We start from the raw sequence: 18,945 nt of genomic DNA, 5'->3' as shown, positions 1-18,945 counted from the left end.
AACTACAGATTTTTACAGATAATTACACCACGACCTGTGGCCCTCAGCTGCATGTCATCCCCTGCTGTTTGACTTTCCCTTGTCTCTCACTCTCTCGACCAAAAATAAAGGATAAAGATAAAGAATATCATAAGTTCTGGGAAGCCTTCAGCACCTTTGTTTGATGTTTGCAACTCACAGGGTCCCCCTTGTGGTCGAAGGAGAGAAATGAAGCCATTACTGTGCAGATGGGGGTCTCCCTGGTGCTGCAGTGCCGACCCCCTGCTGGGCTGCCCCCCCCAGTCATCTTCTGGATGGATAACAGTGAGTAGTTTGCATGGATACACATCCGCACTGGTACAGTAATACAAACACATGAGGATTTCACAGTCACAAACAAAGGATTACAAATAAAATATGTATTCAGTGTTCACTCACTCTAGATCAGTGTGTATAGTGATATCTTTTTGCTGCCTTTTGATCATGACAGCAGATGATGATATAAATCATGAGGTATTTGTGGATAGAACTGATGGGAAAAAGGTGTTATGGGCCAACCTTATTAAAAGATGCAATACTTACAGTAGCACTTAACACCAAAGTCTCCTACTGCAGTGAAGCTTTAATGAGCTCCCTCACATTGGATTAAAGCGTCTACTCAATTAGTAAATGTTAAAATCCTCCTCTTGTTAGTCCAAAATGTTCATTGCATTGATAAATTCGTTAACTCTTTCTCTTCCCTCAGACTTTCAGAGGCTGCTGCTGGATCAGAGAGTGTCCCAGGCTCTGAACGGAGACTTGTACTTTTCAAACGTTCTCCCAGAAGACACCAGGAGTGACTACATTTGCTACGCTCGCTTCCCCCACACACAGACCATCCAGCAGAAACAGCCAATTTCAGTCACCGTGCTAAACAGTAAGTAAAGACACTAACCAGGCTGGAATCAGCTTAAATAAAACATGGGTTTTTAATTGTGGTTGTTCTCATAAGTGCAATTTCTAGATGTTGTTCCCACATTTTTTGTGATGCATTAAGATTGCGTGTTACTCATCAGTTTGAAGTCCTATGTTGCCCATGCAAATCTGTCCTAAATGAATTTTGGTTGCTGCTCATCCTGTGTTCTGCAATATTTGACTTTACAATGGCCATACCTCACTTTGACAATGATGTAACTGCACTGTCAATAGTGTAAACTCTTTTGCAGCAATGCAAAATTGTTCCATACTGACACTGTATGGACAGGAAGAGCCATTGTAAAATCACCTGTTTATTTCCTGCTTTTGCATGCTTATGATTTTCTGTTATATTACAGTGGAATCAATGAATGAGACTGTGGCTGCTTTATACAATATGACTGATTTCTTTAGTGGTGAGTGCTGCTGGTTTATCCCCGTTCAGCCCCCTCAGTGTGAACCCAGCCCTGTTTTTACTCCCTCGCATAACTGTACCCATCATACACTCTCCCCTCCCCCCCATCTGTGATTATGTTAACATGTACTCTTGATCAGGTTTCTCCCATTTACTCATGTGGAGTTCAGTCTAATGCAAATCTAGTTCAAAGACAGTGTCATACAAACCTTTGATTCTGATCGATGTAAATAAAACTGACTGAGTATGATGCATGATACAATATTTATTGCAAAACAAATCAACAGCATCTGTGATAACACATCTTAACTCTGAACTGCCTACTATCTTCAAAGCACGCATAACATTACGTATCAGATAAATGCATCTCCCCTGGAATCACAAACACACACAGATTCAGGCTGATTTCTAGATCTGTTCAATCGCTGATTATCCAAGATGGCCTCACACTGTATGAACACAACACGTTTTAACAGGACATTTCTCTTCTACCTTCTGTGGTGTGAGAGGCCCATTTCCAATACAGTAAGTAAGTAAGTAAGTAAGTAAGTTTAATTTATATAGCACTTTTCATAGATAAAATCACAAAGTGCTTTACAACAAGGGTAAAATGCAATAAAATACAGTACAGAGATCACAACAAAAAATACATAACAGCACAATTTCAGGAAAACTTTACAGAGGCTCCACAACGTCAACATCGGTTGAAAGCCTGTCTAAAAAGATAGGTTTTAAGTTCTTTCTTAAAACCTTCAGTGGACTCTATACTGCGCAAGGTGAATGGTAGAGCATTCCAAAGGCGAGGGGCACAGGCCTGGAAAGAGCAGTCACCTCGTGTTTTAAAACGGGTGCGGGGGACCATCAAGAGTTTCTGGTCTGATGACCTTAGTGAACGTAAGGGGGAATAGGGTCTCAGCAGCTCAGTGATGTACGAGGGAGCTTGTTCATGGAGGGCTCTAAAAACAAGTACTAAAATCTTAAAATGAATCCTAAAATTTACTGGTAACCAATGTAAGGAATATAAAATTGGGGTGATATGCTCCCTTTTCTTGGATCCAGTTATGAGCCTTGCAGCTGCGTTCTGCACGGTTTGAAGGCGATTTACAGCCTTTTTGTTAAAACACATAAAAAGAGCATTACAATAGTCAATGCGAGATGAAATAAAAGCATGAATTATCATCTCCATTTCAGGTCTTGAAATCATGGACCTCAGTTTCGCTATATTACGCAAGTGATAGAAACAATTTTTCACCAACTGTTTACAGTGGTGGTCCAGGGACATGTCCTTGTCAAAAACAACGCCTAGGTTGCGTATACTTGGTTGGACAGAAAGACCTAACTGACCTAGGTGCTGCTTTATGGGGGGGATGGCACTATCTGGGGCAATAATCAGTGTTTCAGTTTTGGCAGAATTTAGTTGAAGAAGTGACAGTGACCTTTTTGGCAGAGTAATTAGAAGGGAATCTAGATCCTTCCATGAGAACCTTCAGTGAAATGTGCATATTGTACAGATGTGTGTGGCTGGAGGATTGCTTCCCACCAAGATCCCCCCTATGTTGCCATAGCAACAAACCGGCGGATACCCCCATCTCAGGGAGATTCCTCTTGTTCCCTTATACTTGCAAAACAAGGAGATCTTATTGCATTGTGTTGGATCTTTATTCACTCACATTATATCCCCCTATCCGCTTTTCATAGTGTCTATTTGACCTTCATGAGAATGTGAATGGCTCCCTGAGCTAGTTGTACTCCCTAAACTCCTCGTGGGGTAACTCAAATATTCAAGTTGTGGCCTGGCTCTGATTTGGTCTTGTGTTTCTCATATGTTCAGACAGTCCAGAGGGGCCGCGTCCCCCCACTTTCATGACACCTCAGGGCGCCACCAGCACCAAAATGGTTCTGAGGGGGGAGACTCTGGAGCTGGAATGCATCGCTGAGGGCCTGTAAGTTGGCATCTGGAGCAATTTGCATCAGTTTCTCTGTCCTTAAGGGTTTGTTTGCTTCAACAAATGCTAGTAATAAACAAGGAAGGAAAATCAGCATGTAAAAAATGTATTATACATTATACAAGTGCTTTTTAACAAAATTTCATAGTTTTCATAATACAAAAAAAAGCAGAAATATCAAACAAACAGAACTGAGTTTTGACGTCTTCCATGTTAGGCCCACTCCAGAGATCTCCTGGATGAAAGATGGAAGTGAACTGCCAAACAGCAGGATGTCTTTCCGTGACTTCAAGAAAACACTGAAGATTTCAGATGTCACTGAAACTGATGCAGGAGACTACCGCTGTACGGCCACAAACAACCTGGGCACTATACATCACATCATCAAGGTCAATGTCAAAGGTATGTGGATGAACTCTGCTACTTTCTTGTTGCATTGCTTTTGAGTTTACACAATTTTATTCTTGAGTTATTAAGATATTTGAACCTACAGTACCACTCTAGTGGTGCATGTCAGAGCATACAGTAGTCTTTTTATCCTTAGGAAGTGCTATGAGTGTTTTTCATGATTTTTCATGAGTGTATTTCGTGACATCATCAGTCAATCTAAATGTCTGGATTCATCATAGTCAAAGAGAGAAAAAAGAATCACATCACTTGTGTTATGTAATGTTTTGGAGATTTAGTTTGAGTTTTTGATCAATACTGTATGTGTTGATTCACCATTTGACAGACGCAACAATTTCTCCATCTCTAAATAAAGTATATGATACAGGCTAAGTAAAGGTTATTTTCTCAAATCTTCTCAAGCATCTTGTTCTGCGTCTTTATACTTGTTCATCCCCAGCGGCTCCTTTCTGGGTGAGCGCTCCCAGGAACCTGATCCTTGCTCCAAATGAAACTGGCATCCTAACCTGTCGAGTCAATGGAGAACCCAAACCGAAGATTAGCTGGTTTGTGAATGGAGTCCCCATAGAGAGTGAGTAAAATGAGACTGTGCTTTCAAAAATAGCATGTACTACATTTACACACACTTCCATCTAAAACACACGGCAGCAACAGAGTGTATAAATTAGACTGGAGTTGCAATGGGAATTGAATTTTCAGCCCCGTCAGTATTTTACCTGCCTTTTTTTAAAAATTGTTTTTCTTTTTTCCCCCACAATGCAGGGTGTTCTATAAAAAGTTTGCATAATGCACCAACATTGCCATATACAGGTTTAGGGTTACCCTCAGCAGCATTATGCTGAATGATCATAACCCTAAATACAGAGGACCCTTACAGTATGATGGAGTAGAAGAACTTATCAGAAATACGTTGAGATGTTTTTTTTAATGATTTGGACATGTCTGGTTCTGTGATAGACACTCCTGAGGACCCCAGGCGCAAGGTGGAGGACAGCACTATAATTCTCAGCAACGTGCAGTCAGGCTCCAGTGCCGTCTACCAGTGCCATGCATCCAATGAGTTTGGCTATGTGATGGCAAATGCTTTTGTCAACGTTCTTGGTGAGTTAAAAATGTGTAGGTGGAGATAGATTCAGAGTCTATGGTATAATTTGCATAGAAGATATACTGTAACATGTAGTGATGTCTAATTTGTATTGTATTTGGCTTTGTCACACAGCTGAACCACCAAGGGTGCTCACCCCATCTAACCGAGTGTACCAGGTCATCACCAACAACCCTGCGCTCCTTCACTGTTCCTCCTTCGGCTCACCAATACCAATCATCACATGGTAAAATCCATTTTGTCCTTATTTTGAAAGACATATTATATGTTGAAAGGGTAGGTGTCTGTCCATGTTTGAAATATATTTCCCCGTACATGTCTTATTAATTGTTTTTGTGCAGGTTCAAGGACAGTCAGACCAGCGTTAAGAACGGTGACCCATATGTGATCCATGAGAATGGTACTCTGGAGATCAATGTGGCCCAACCAGCAAACAGTGGGAAGTACACCTGCATTGCCACAAACAACCTGGGAATCAAGGAGAATCATGTCTTCCTGGAGGTTAAAGGTCAGATAGCCCACTGAGACGTTGTGTTTGATGGTTTAACATTTAGCTTTTTAAAATAGCTCTTGGAAATAATTTTTACCCCTATATCCAATATTTTCACTCTGTATTCTCTTCTGTGCTCCAGAACCGACTCGTATCCTGAAGCAGCCAGAGTACAAGGTGGTGCAGACAGGAATGAGTGCTGTGTTTGAGTGCAAAGTCAAACATGACCCTTCCCTTATCCCCACCATGACCTGGCTCAAAGACAGTGGAGAGCTGCCAGATGATGAGAGGTACAAAAAAAGAAAATTGATCGGCGCTTACAAGTCTTCAATCTGTTGGAATCAGTTCCTCCTCCTGTAGAAAAACGGGATATAATTCAGGTAGTATCATTTCACGGTGTTGTGCTTTTTTCAGGTTTGTGGTGGACACAGACAGTCTGACCATTAAAGATGTGACGGATGAAGATGAGGGCACTTACACCTGCATCATGAACACAACCCTGGACCAGGACTCAGCCAGTGCCATGCTCACTGTTGTCGGTACGTCACAGCTTTATGTGCATAAACAGGATTCAGTATATTGAATTATTTTGAATGTTGACATCACAAATGACGTTAAAGGTTCAACTCTCGTCCTGTTGTTCTGAGTGAAACGTAGTAAATTACTGCAATGTTTTGAATACTTTTTCACATGAGCCAAAACTAACAAATGACTTATTCCTTCTGTCCCGTTTCTATTAAAGCTATGGTCTACGATTTGGAGGATTGGTAATTATTATTAACATCGTTTATACGGCGATTATGGTCCTGTGGTCCGACCTACACAATATAAATAGCAAAAAGAACCAAAAAAATCCATTCAGTCTATCAGCCGTGGGCCTGCATAGAAATTGACCAATGGGAGCCAGGCGCCCCGGCTGGCACCCATTGGCTCGTACCCTCCATCCAATTTCCTCGTCTCACCTAGAGCACTGGAATAAGAGAGTAACAACACTTCCATAGACTCCCGTGGTAAGGGTTATGCGCCCAAGTGGCAGGATATGGGTATTGCAAAAGTGCCCAGAAAACCCATTCAGTCCAATGTATGTGTGTTGCCCACTTGCTTCTAAATTGATTGACTTTTTTCAAATTTTTCTCATCCTCTTTCAAATCGTAGACCATAGCTTTAAAAACGCTTTTCTGGTCTTTCAATGTCAAACATTTCCTGCTTTTCTACTGTTTCTAAAATGTCTGTCTTTAACATCAACCCTCTTTGTGCACTTTACTTCTGCTTCTTCGCCGTCACAGAGGCAACTCCTACTCCGGCTATTGTCTACGGTAAACAAACAAAAGTGTAGCATCACTGAATTCCATTTTGTCTCAACATTTATTTCATGCACGATTATCTTCTGTTACTTATTGCACCATAATGTTAATTTAGTTTTGTTTAGTTTGAAAAGTGCAGTTTCACCATACCTGAGCTGAGCATGGTGACCCACACAGGTGTTTTCACTCAACCCGCCTGATTAGACCTCTGAGCTTCAACATGTACTGGTCTTAATCAGCCAAAAGTGACAACACCTGAGGATCTTGATTATGTCCTTACTTTTAAATAATTTGTCTTGACAAATTTCTCTTTTTTGGTTTTTGGTAAATAATAATAAATGTAGTATATTTGACCACTGTCTTCATATAACACTTCCAATTTTTTGTTTTTTTGTCATGAAAACTGCTTTCAGAGCAGTACTGTATACTCTTCTTTCTGTTTGTTGCATTGATTCAGTATGTTTCAAATTGAATCACTCCATGTCCAATTTACTGCACAATGGTGTTTTTAATAATACAGCAAAAAGTGTCAGTAGCTCTAAAAGCAACTCTATCAGATAAGGTTTCACATTTTGTTGGGTGGTTCTGAGCTTCATATTGTGTTGGCAGAAAAACCCGACCCTCCGACTGACCTGGAGCTGACCGACCAGACAGAGAGGAGTGTTCAGCTCACCTGGATCCCCGGGGATGAACACAACAGTCCCACACAGAGTATGAAGTGTTCATGTTTGCTGCTTAGTTTTGCAGCAGTTTCTTTGAGATACACTCACATTAGTTTGCTGCCAAACTCAAAACTAGACACTGCACAGTCATGAATCTCCATGTTAGTTGCCACAGTGATTAAATTTAACCACAGAAATGTTTTTTTTTTAATTATCTTCTTAGGCTTTTTGGTACAATATGAGGATCTGCTCCACACGCCAGGACTTTGGGTAAACCTGACAGAGGTTGTCGGCACGAGCACCACAGCACATTTAAACCTCTCCCCATATGTGTACTACTCTTTCCGAGTGTTGGCTCAGAACCACGTTGGCTACAGTGGGCCGAGCCAGCCCTCACGCCAATACAGGACCAACCCTGCAGGTAGGGAACATGGTTATCTTCCAGAAAATATAATCATGTTAAAATTATTGCATATTGAGATTAAACCAGATTTGATTTCCTCAGCTCCTGATGAAAACCCATCAGATGTTCGTGGACAAGGAACTGAGGCGGACAACTTGGTCATCTCCTGGACAGTAAGTTCTCTTTAATGGGACCAAAAGGATGTGTTTGGCAGAGTGTGGTCTTCCATTAACTGTATCTGACTATCAATTTTCCAGCAAGAGACTAATTGAAATTATTCTGTGTACAGCCGCTGACTGGCTTTCAGGCCAATGGGCCTGGTCTGGAGTATAAAGTGCAGTGGAGACAGAAGGACACCAATGAGGAATGGTCGTCAGAAAACGTGGTCAACGCCTCCCGCTTCGTCGTGACTGGAACCCCCACATACGTGCCGTACGAAATCAAGGTTCAGGCTCTGAACGATTATGGCAGTGCACCAGATGCTGAAGCAGTGACTGCCTACTCTGGAGAAGACTGTGAGTGAACTGATGATAAAACATCATGGGTCAAATTTAATCACAATAGGAATAGGTTACAAATTAATGTTTTACAGAAACATGTCTTGTGTGTGGTTTCAATCTGTATGTCAGGGTCTGGGTCGTAGGCCATTTAAATTTGTTCTTGTTTTTTTTTTGTTTTTAATTAGGACCTAAAACAATAAAGAAAATCTGCACACCATAGAAGCTCCCTTTTAAATATTTAATAGATTTAATTGCTATTAAATCTTTAAAAGGGAGCTTCTATGGTGTGCAGATTTTCTTTATTGTTTTAGTATTCCCTTCTTTATCCAGCACCCATCCCAACTGGGCCTATTTGATGTGCGTGTTTTTTTTTTTACAGTTCTTTTAATTAGGACCTCTCAATTCTTAATTGGAGTTATACACTTAAAAACAAAATAATTTCACCTATAAATGATCATTTCAACCAGCTTCTGTTACTTTTACGTAATTTCAAATCCACTAACCTAACCCTTCAACCAACATTTAAATCTCTTTTTGGTCCTAAACATTTTTAACGACATGTATGTTTGTATTTTGTCATTTTGTGATTGTACTTTTTGTCTATTTATTTGTTTATGTTGTGGAGTTGTGGTGTCTTGAAGCTAGATCCTTACTAACTGCTTCTGTTTCTGAATGTTTTTTTTCCAGTGCCTTCGTCTGCTCCCGACAGTTTGAAGGTCATGGTCCATAACAGCACGCTGGCAGTGGTACACTGGGAGCCTGTGCCTCTCTCTTCAGTAAGGGGAAAACTACAGGGATACAAGGTATTATTTTATCCAACATGTCATTGTAGGTAATGCTGCTGCTCTGTCTCTCACCTCTGATACAAAACTTAATTGGTGAATATTGAACACTCATCAGACCCTTCTGTCTGACATTTTATAGTTGTTTTTCCTAAATGCGATGTGTGATGAGATGTGAACAACAAGCCAGAAATGCCAACACTTGTGCTAAAGATCCCCACTTCTTTTCAACCCCACATTGCCCCCATTAGTGTTTCCTTACAGACTGTGAAGATACAACCTATATGTACACAACCACAAAATGGCTGCCCTTTATCAATTATCCAATGAGCAGTAGACACATGGAGGTCAGGCTCTCAGGATGTAGTGCCTTAAACACAGAAATAAAAGGTTAAAGCATGAGTATACAATACAACCCATGAATACAACCAACAATACACAGTCAAACAACACAGGAAACTACTAACAGAAGAAAAAAACACACTTTAAAATTGTTACTTAATTTAATGTCAATATTACCATTACAGAGATGAAATAGGCATTATCTGTATTTTGAAATACTCAATACTCACTTAAGGCAGGTTTTCACAAAACATTCCTGTGTTGACCCAGAGATTATACATTACCATGTTATACGTTATAAGGCAAATTCTAATTTAAAAAATAACACATCAGACTGGACACAAACTCATGTTGCATCTCCTCTAGGTATACTATCGTCGGGAGCGTGGCTTGCAGGAGACACAGGCAGAGAAGGATGAGGAGGTGCAGGTCTTGACGTTCACTGGGAACCGATCCGACGGGCGTCTGCCCGGCCTGGAGCCTTACAGCCTCTACAGCCTCTTCATCAGGGTCCTGAATTCCAGAGGAGAAGGACCTCCGAGCCCCAGCAAGGCATTTGAAACTCTTGAAGGAGGTGTGTCGACTAGTATTATTCTAGCATATCATTCATGTTAAACTGAGTTTTTTGTTTTCTTTATGCATTATCTCACACACCTATTCATCTCCAAAATGACTGTAGAGTAGAATTTTTATACTGTACGTTAAAACTTTCTGTGTGTCTTCCCTGACTTTAAAGAACAATCATTCACAGAGCACAAATGAGGCTCTCGTAAACAAAAGTACCCACTGCTAGTATGTAAAGGTGTGAATAGAGTTCTATATTTACCAGTATTTGAGTGGTTCCTCTTCAAGATGTCCAGTATTGGACCTATAGTACCAATCATCCCCGTCCATAAACTGCTCTCTTGTCCCTTTGTACAGTATGTAAATGTCCTTTGAATGATCCTGTCTGCAACAGACCCTGACTATGGCTCTGGTTTTGTTTTCAGTCCCGGGGCCTCCATCTTCTATAAATGTCATTGAACATGGTTTGGACTTTCTCACTGTGGTTTGGGCTCCACCAGCGAACAACAATGGACGCCTCATTGGATACACACTGACATACCAGCCAGGTAGGCTTACCCCTAGCCTGTCACACTTCCTTTGTCCTCCACTAGAATAATGCAGAAGGAAGGGCCCTTTGCTGCATCCCATTCTTCCTCTCTCTCTCTCTCTCTCTCTCTCCCTCCCTCCCTCTCCCCATTTCCTATTTCTCTCCTGTCCTGTCAACTGTAGGCATAAAAGCCGGAAAAAAAAAACTATGTGTGGATTCCTAAATCCAACCTTTTTCCTTCTCCCATCATCCTGTCTTTTTTCCCCATTTTTGACAGTCAACAGAAGCAATGTGCTGGGACCACCCACGGTCATGACCATTCAGGCCAACGAGACCACCGTTACCCTGAGCAGCTTGAACTCCAGCATGCTGTACAAGTTTTACTTGAATGCAAATACAATCAAGGGCTCTGGCCCCAACATCACAGACGAGGCCTCCACACTCATGGACACAAGTAAGTCCTGCCCACATAAATGTACAATTTGATTTACATTTTGCTTTATGTGTACCAAATTAGGATAATGGGCATAAAGGGAGTATTCAGTATGACAGAGCCCTGATATTACATATGTGAGGCTCTGTTGCATTCGTCCTTACACTCCTCTATCTCTATCTCTTTCTCTCTCTGAAGCTCGTACTCAGCCCACTGTAGTGACGGGCAAAGGTAACCCAAGTTGGCCAGTGGAAGTCACTGCATGCTAATTACAACATCAGATATAATTGACTTAGCATTGATATTTGCATTTATTTTACTTTTTCCTGCATGCTGCTAAATTAGCATGTTAGCAAGCTCCCATGTAAATAAACAGGATTTAAGTGTGGCAGACTTCCATGGCAAACGCAAGCAGCGATGCTTGTTTCCTATTCGGATAGAATAGGCTGTATTTACTTTAACAGTCTAAAATAGAGGATTTTATGCCTTAAAATTAGCTCTGCTTGCAGTTGTTTTGTTTTTGTCAAATGAACGTTTTTATTAGACCTCTGGCATGATGCTTGTGAATGCATTTGTAGTTGATGTAGGACTAACTCATTCTATTTACCTGCTGATGCGTTATATACTGCATATAAAAGAACTAAATAACATGCATGCTGCAATGCTGCGACCAAGGTTTTTTGGGGTGCAGAGCTGAAGCAGGTGTTGAGTTTAACAGAATCTCAGGATTTGAAGGTGTTGTGTTCACTCAGCATGTTGTGCACGGCTCTGCTCAGTTGTGATCTGAACATGTGTTGTCTCACTCTTTTCCATGTTCTTTCAGGCCCCACAGAGCCCCCTCACCCAACCTCCCCCATCACTCAGTCTCTGCATCACCCGATTCACAAGGGTACAAGCACTCCCTGTGTCCCCCCACTACTGTACCTCCACATTTATCTCCCCACCAAGTCATTGCTGCAGAGATGATTCAACTTGGCAACTGTTTAAACACCAAAAACCTTTGACCAGTTGAGATATTACAATGTCACTTTTAAATAAGTTGATATTTTCACTTGTTTGAGGAAAACTCCAAGTTCAGGAAGTGTTCATTTCTCTTACAGTTACATTGGTGCTACTGGTTTTAATATACTCTGATATTCAAGTCTGTGCTGAGATGGGCATTTCTGTTGCAACTATAACTATTGTGTTTTTTGTATGTAAGATCACTCTAATGGTTCTCTTGTTATTAAAGAGGAACTATGTAGGTGGCAGACATGACTAATCAAATTTTGGCCGGGGCCTGTTTTTCCTGTTTTTCTCTAACTTGAAATAGATAGATAGGCAAATAGTTTTTGTTTTCCCATTACAACTTAATTTCCAGGATGATTGTTCGTATTTCACATCAAGCTAAATCTGAAGTCAACTAAAGATTTGTAGACACTAGTTCACATTGGCATGTTGTCCAGGAGGTGTTATGGATGTTTACACATTTAAGCCCCAAAGCTTTGAATGGTTTTATTCCATATCTTCTTATTGAAAATTCAGGTGACATTGTGAATTGGTTCATTACACATTTTGAATAAATACTTTTTTCCTCTCTTGTGTGCTCAGCGCCTCCTGTAGGCCCTGCATTTGGTACAGTTAATACATCTGTATTGGACGATGGTGCAGTGATCAGTTGGGAATACTTTGGACACCATAAGAATGTATATGTGGAGTATATTGTAGAAAACAGTAAGGCTTCACTTTATATTTCAATCTTCTCTACACTTAACATTCAATAGCTTATCAATAACAATGATTTTAACCTTCAAAACTGGTGGTTAAATATCATCAATCAAATACCGAAACCTCTTTTCCCTTGAATTTTATTCTTTTCCATCCTCAACTCCAACTCTAGGTAAAGAGGACTGGAAAAAGGAGTTGGTAAACGGTTCACACTCGCATACGATAAAAGGTTTAAAGCCGGGGACGACCTATAAGTTGCGTCTGGTAGCTAGAGACCCGTCTGACCCGACTGTCCACAGCACAGGTGAAGTGGACGTTACGGTGCCAGGTGAGGCGGCATGCCTCAGGATAGATGGTCTTTGTATTTAATTTTTTCTGTCCCGTTTTTGTGTCTGCCGTGTTACATTCATACATGAATATATGGTAGTATAGTTCCCTAGATAGTGTACAAGCATGGTAGAAGTCGCCATCAAGTTGGTTTGATGCATGTCACCTAAAATCATCACTAAGAGGTCCATTGTTTTTACTGTTGTGACTTTTGTTTTTCCTTGTTCAGTGCCTGAACGATCATTGCATATTAACCCCTTTTAAAATCCCATTTCAGTGTTTACAGCCTCTGAACAGTCTGGATTTAAATAATGACAGAAAATATATGCTCATCTTCTCTGTCTCCATCTTTCTGTCCCTTCTCTGTGTGTCCAGCTGTACCCAACCGTCAGGTGGACATCGCCACTCAGGGCTGGTTTATTGGACTGATGTGTGCCATCGCTCTTCTCATCTTGGTCCTTCTCATCGTATGCTTCATCAAGAGGAACAAAGGTGGCAAATATCCAGGTAATGCACATTATTCCTACATTACAGTACATACTGATATTTTAAGCATTTTTGCATAGATAGATTTGGTAGTTTAAAAAAAACAAAAAAAACACCTTGTGATCCACAGTGAAAGAGAAAGAAGATGCTCACCAAGACCCTGAGAACCAGCCTATGAAGGAGGATGATGGGACATTCGGAGAATACAGGTGAGAGAGCAGTAACGTGTCATTCTTGCTGTCAGAAAAATCTAACCACGTGACTTACAGCATCTTTTTTCCCCATTCATTGTGTCCTGACTTGGCTATTTGTATGTAGAACATTTTACCAGGCTGCAGAGACACTCTCCCCACCAGACTCCATTACCAAACACTCCATAGAGGCAAGGCAAAAAAAAAAAACCTACACTGCGCTGTGCTGATCCTTGTAATGACCAACTCACACTGTAACCGAGCCATCTAATCAATAGAACTTGACAGACTGCAAAAATGTCCATTTTAACAAGTAGTCCTGTCTCTTTTACTATGTTACCTCAAATAAAAACACAAATGTATAGTTTTCATCACAATTCCATCAATTACCTAGACTAATTAATCCTAACTTTAACAAATCTCAGGAATTAATAATAATATTGTTAATACTAGCTGTGATGGTGTATTTTATTTAGCTACCAATGTGGATGCCTTTGTGCTTAAAGTGTTTCCATATGCATGCCTTGCCACGTAAAATTGTGAAATCATTGTCTATGAAAAGCTCACAAAGACTAGACTCATAGCTCATGAACTGCTTTTCATGTGTCCTTCCATTTTTTTTTTTTTTTATCTTTGTTTTTTTTGACGGGGGTTTAGGTCTATGGAGAGGTAAGACGAGATGTGGTAAAAACCAGCATGCAATTATACGAACATCTTTCAGCTCTGTGTCTGACTGGAGTGAAACTAAAAGCGAGGACAAAGCACATGGACTAAATACGCATCACTGTGACATAGTCAACACCATAACAACAGTTATAACATTTAGACCAAAATTTAACGTAAAATATCACTGCTACTACTTCTCTGGCTTCCTCCATTTAATCATGTTGTCATTTGATTATTAAATTATTGTCATTTATTTAGACACCTTGAGCAAAGAGTTGAAATGTACAGGGTGATCCTGACTGTAGAGCTTCCTTGCTGCAGCATTGAATAGACTAGGGGTGGTTTTAGACAAATGGAGCTAATGGACAGAATGTTAATGCTAATTTGCAAAAATAATGAAGTGCATTTTGATTATTGCATGTAAACTGAAAGCATATTGACTGAACTGATTTCAGAAATTGCATTCTACTGCAGGTAAAGTGTTGCAAAGGACTGAACAGCACGTGTTTGCAAAATCCCCTTTTGAGCAGTGGTCACTAACCCTGAATCTTAACAGCATCCAGGCTTAAAGCAATACGGCACTAACACTATAGATCCTACTATATAGGCTACATAGCTGAGCTGCTCCACTGTACAGTACCAGACTTTGCATCATTTTCAATGGGAATTATACCATATATGTTTGGTCCTGATCTTTAAACCAAACTGTAAGAGACTGTTGCTGGGTACACTTGTGCAGTGGAAAAGCCAGATTAGTTGTAAACTGCTAATGCTTGAATAAGAGCCGTGTCCCTTTGTGTGGGCCCTCAGGTTTCTGACCACTGCAGAACAAACTGTATGAGTTATCTTCCTCAATAACCTTCCCTCCAACCTCTTATTATAGTGACACGGAGGACCACAAGCCACTGAAGGGCAGCCGGACACCGTCCAACGGGACGGTGCGCCGCGATGAGAGCGACGACAGCCTGGTGGACTACGGGGAGGGCGGGGACGGCCAGTTCAATGAGGACGGCTCCTTCATTGGCCAGTACAGCGGCAAGAAAGAGAAAGACACACACGAAGGCAACGAGAGTTCAGAGGCCCCGTCGCCCGTCAACGCCATGAACTCGTTTGTCTAACGAAGGGCCGCCACCACCGCCGCCGCCGCCGCCGCCGCCTGGCTGTGATGATAACTGCGGCCACTCCTCGTCACCCTGGCAAATGTGACCATCTCCGTGGTGGCAGTTGCTAAGGTGACAGCTGTTGTGGACACCTACCTTTTTACCGTGGTGGCTGTCACTTCGGTGGCCATGGCTACCCGTCACCAAGACTTGCTGTCACGCCCTCATCTCCACACCCGCCCGCCCCCCCCCCTCCCTCGTCACACTGTGACCTTCCTCCGATCAACACACACTCAACCTGGCGAAGACCCACACCGACCCCACCTAACCCCACCCCACCCCACCCCACCATGACGGTTGAAAGAAGGCGTGAAAAGAGGGATGTGGAGACTCTGAGAGGAGGGAGGGAGGGAGAGAGAGGAAGCAATACAGAAAAGCAGAAGGAATGTACAAGAAGGAGTATACCACTCAGACTGAGCAGGGGTGTGGCCAAGTGTATATGTGTGTATGTGTGTATGTGTGTGTGCGGGTGTGTGTGTGTGTGTGTGTGTGTGTGTGTGTGTGTGTGTGTGAATGTGTGTTTGTGTTAGTGCCATTTAATCTCCTTTGCAAACATACAAAACATGATGTATCCAAATATATATTTTATCAAAGTACAGTACATGACCCGCAGGCAGGCAAAATATGCATTCAATCACATTCATAAACATCTGCATGGAGTAAATCATGATTCTGTGAAGCGTTTTACCATCGTTGTGTCAGTTGTTGCGGAGGTGAGCTGCGTGTTGAGACTGTATAGGTGCACGCCTACTAGAGACCGGGTATGATGACTTCATTGTTTTGTTGCTTTTCTTCTAGTCGGAAAGTGTTAAATGGCGTACGATATAGAAAAAAATGGCAGCAGTGTCTTTGTGGACACTGCTGTGAAATGTGTGACTCAAAGTAGAAACTAGAATATTTCTTTTTTTCTTTTTTGAGACAAATGTTTGTACATATGTAATAGAATAAGAAGAACGCTATATTTCAAGGTCAGGGATGTCCATTTGCAGTCATTGGAAACCTGTCTAGAAACACTTTGAACTCAATGTTCAGTCACTTCTTATCACGCCAGCCAGCCAGAACCCTCACACTGATTTGGTCCGTTATTAGCCTCATGTTTTTTCTCAAGCTTGCTCTTTTTGCTTTTGCTTTTCCCCCACACACTGAGCCTATATGCTTCTTCTTACCGAGCACTAACTGAACACAAGTTGTAGGTGTGATTGTTCCAGTGTCATTGTCAAGTGCGTCCACCCCGTATCCGTGGCCTATGTGCAAGACTCTGTTTTCAGGCCACCGCTGGTATTTCCAGAACTAACTGCTTTACCCCAGCATTGTCTCCAATAGCATTTCCACGTCCGTGTCTGCTACGTATAAACTGGCAGAAAAGAGAAACGCTGTTGCATGAAGAGGTTTACTGAGAGTACACATGACCTCTTAGCATGGTTTCTAGTGCCTTTGTAGAGAACAGTGACTTTAGATCCATAGACATCCCTCTTCATGCACAGGACAGATCTGGGCTCAATACAGGACACAGAAAAATACCATCTTACTTTATCTGAATAACAACTGCAGATGCTGTGTGATTAAAAAAAAAAAAAAAAAAAAAACTGCATTAAATTTTCATGGAAAAGAAGCTCCACTGGATTTTGTTGAGGTTCATTCATATGGGCACATGAAATCAACAACCCTTTATTCTGAGCTATGTGGTCACAAAGTATTGTAAAACACCCATATGGGCTTATTAGTTCAAAAATAAAAAAATAAAGGTCCAAGGTTCCTACACAGGGATGAGAAATATTTAAAAGTGGTTGTAAAAAAAACACAACATTTTCACAGTTATGCACTGACATTTGTTGTAAGGAATAATTTTCAATTGCAGATTGTTATGGCCTTGTTGACAATCATGTTATGGAACTCTCATCAGCCCATTTGGTATAGAAGCAGACAAATCACACAAATCCAGCCATAGAAGACTGAGCAAATGTGTAGGAAACCTGAGGTCGCAGCATGGACGCCTGATGTGACATCATCACACCTCATGTGTTTCATTTCAGCTCATTCTCCTCCTAACCCGTTCACCTCAAGGGGGAGCTGCTGTTCAGCAGCACTAAACTACTGCCAACCTACTCACCAGGTAACTGCCAATGGGAACCAGACTCTATAAGAACGGGACTTACTGTTACTGGTTGCACTTAGAAGAGATGGGGTCGGAAAAAAATTGTGTAATGATACTGAATGTGGAAACAAGTGTATCTCTTTATGTGAATGAAAATGTTGCTTGTTTCACTTGCAAATGGTAAACACACTGGTGACTTTGGTTTATGCATTTAACCTTATATCTGTGTAATGTCGTCACGATCCGAGCGCAGCACTCAGTGAGTTTTATATTACTGTAAATGAATGAAGCTTGTGTGTGAATGTGTGGGTGCATGTATGATGGTGTGTGTGTGTGTGTGTGTGTGTGAGTGTGTGTGTGTATGGATGTTTGGGTGCATCTGTGCGTGTGTGTGCAGCACATGCATGCAACTATACTAAAGCGTGCGTGATGTATAGTATAGCTTTCTATTTCCATGGATTACAGTCTATAATTCTGTGTCAAGCAGTCTGCGCCTACTCTCGACAGGAGATACAAGACTTTTTTTTTTTCTTTATTTTCCCCCAAAAGAACATTTCCATGTTTTAGGTTTATCATAACTTGCATCAAGTTTTTAGGTTGCAACGTGTCAGCTTTCCACATGTAGATATTTTTGTTGTATTTTGTAAATAATGGCCTGAACTGAGCGTTAGACGTGTCGAGGTCAGAGGTGAGAGCTTGGCCTCTGCTGCATTATGGGTAAGGGAGGGTTGCAGAATGGCTTTGCGTGAGATGAGACTATTTGCAGTTTTCACTCTTTTCATTTGCTGTGAAATTTATTATTTTATTCCTTCAATTTTTATTTTCTAACTCGTCAGGTGAATTTGCTCAAAAACATTTAGCCTATCAGGTATCAAAGGAGATTATTTAACTTGTGACTGAGCTCTTGTGACACCTGTATTGTTTGTCTCTGACTGTTCATGCACCTTTTTCTGTATTTTTTATATTTAAAAAAAAGGCACACGCTTAAACAGGATTCATCGTTTCAAAAAAAAAAATTCCATGAATCTAATTTAGGACAACGTGCAGTATCTGAACACAGAATGCTGTGAAACTGTTGTTCTAAACTAGACGTCTCCTGAAACTGACACATCTTTTTTAAGAGTGTGCACTTAAAAAAAACTAAACTGTAATTTGGAGCATACAGAGCCGGCATGGACAGAAAAACGGACTGGCGCACTTGAGTGTGAATGCCCTGGAGACAATGTTCTAGTGACTGGTGAACATACAGTAGGATAATACAGTATATGATATGATATAATCTGACATTCTGGTAAATGTTGAAGCTACATGAGAAGCATGAAAGGCTGTCAAAATGGTTTACTCTACAGTATATTGCAAAATATTTTGTATTTTAAATGAAGTTTAAAAAAAAAAGAAGAAATAAATGTTGGTTTCAGGATTTCAAATCAGTCCTGTCTTCCTATTGTGATCAGTGCAACAGAACGAAAGTGGGTGCCGAGTGTATGTTTGTGTGTG

The 18,945-nt window shown here is 41.1% G+C and overlaps 1 protein-coding gene across 13 annotated transcripts in view; it reads left to right on the top strand.

Moving 5' to 3' along the window:
* nrcama (neuronal cell adhesion molecule a) overlaps positions 1 to 18,412 on the top strand; it is a 51,092-nt gene extending 32,680 nt beyond the window's left edge. For 6 of the 13 annotated variants that reach the window (XM_085768666.1, XM_085768663.1, XM_085768665.1 and 3 more), the window contains 26 exons: positions 181 to 303; positions 725 to 895; positions 3,180 to 3,291; positions 3,512 to 3,696; positions 4,142 to 4,273; positions 4,660 to 4,803; positions 4,922 to 5,033; positions 5,149 to 5,315; positions 5,440 to 5,587; positions 5,712 to 5,836; positions 6,584 to 6,613; positions 7,211 to 7,312; positions 7,487 to 7,684; positions 7,769 to 7,839; positions 7,956 to 8,181; positions 8,854 to 8,969; positions 9,657 to 9,864; positions 10,280 to 10,402; positions 10,661 to 10,837; positions 11,015 to 11,047; positions 11,640 to 11,705; positions 12,407 to 12,529; positions 12,696 to 12,851; positions 13,226 to 13,357; positions 13,467 to 13,545; positions 15,077 to 15,816. In XM_085768666.1, the coding sequence (XP_085624792.1) occupies positions 181 to 303; positions 725 to 895; positions 3,180 to 3,291; positions 3,512 to 3,696; positions 4,142 to 4,273; positions 4,660 to 4,803; positions 4,922 to 5,033; positions 5,149 to 5,315; positions 5,440 to 5,587; positions 5,712 to 5,836; positions 6,584 to 6,613; positions 7,211 to 7,312; positions 7,487 to 7,684; positions 7,769 to 7,839; positions 7,956 to 8,181; positions 8,854 to 8,969; positions 9,657 to 9,864; positions 10,280 to 10,402; positions 10,661 to 10,837; positions 11,015 to 11,047; positions 11,640 to 11,705; positions 12,407 to 12,529; positions 12,696 to 12,851; positions 13,226 to 13,357; positions 13,467 to 13,545; positions 15,077 to 15,311 (3,494 nt within the window). In that variant the 3' untranslated portion in view covers positions 15,312 to 15,816. Of the gene's footprint in view, positions 1 to 180; positions 304 to 724; positions 896 to 3,179; positions 3,292 to 3,511; positions 3,697 to 4,141; positions 4,274 to 4,659; positions 4,804 to 4,921; positions 5,034 to 5,148; positions 5,316 to 5,439; positions 5,588 to 5,711; positions 5,837 to 6,583; positions 6,614 to 7,210; positions 7,313 to 7,486; positions 7,685 to 7,768; positions 7,840 to 7,955; positions 8,182 to 8,853; positions 8,970 to 9,656; positions 9,865 to 10,279; positions 10,403 to 10,660; positions 10,838 to 11,014; positions 11,048 to 11,639; positions 11,706 to 12,406; positions 12,530 to 12,695; positions 12,852 to 13,225; positions 13,358 to 13,466; positions 13,546 to 15,076 lie in introns of all 13 variants that reach the window. The other 7 variants (XM_085768668.1, XM_085768667.1, XM_085768672.1 and 4 more) reach the window with 4 other exon arrangements.
* Positions 18,413 to 18,945: the final 533 nt, after the last annotated feature.

This window comes from Trachurus japonicus, chromosome 23 (genome assembly GCF_045865225.1).
Source record: "Trachurus japonicus isolate A0001 chromosome 23, Traja_1.0".
In the NCBI taxonomy this organism is placed as follows: domain Eukaryota; kingdom Metazoa; phylum Chordata; class Actinopteri; order Carangiformes; family Carangidae; genus Trachurus; species Trachurus japonicus.
This window is presented reverse-complemented; position numbering and strand designations above follow the sequence as displayed.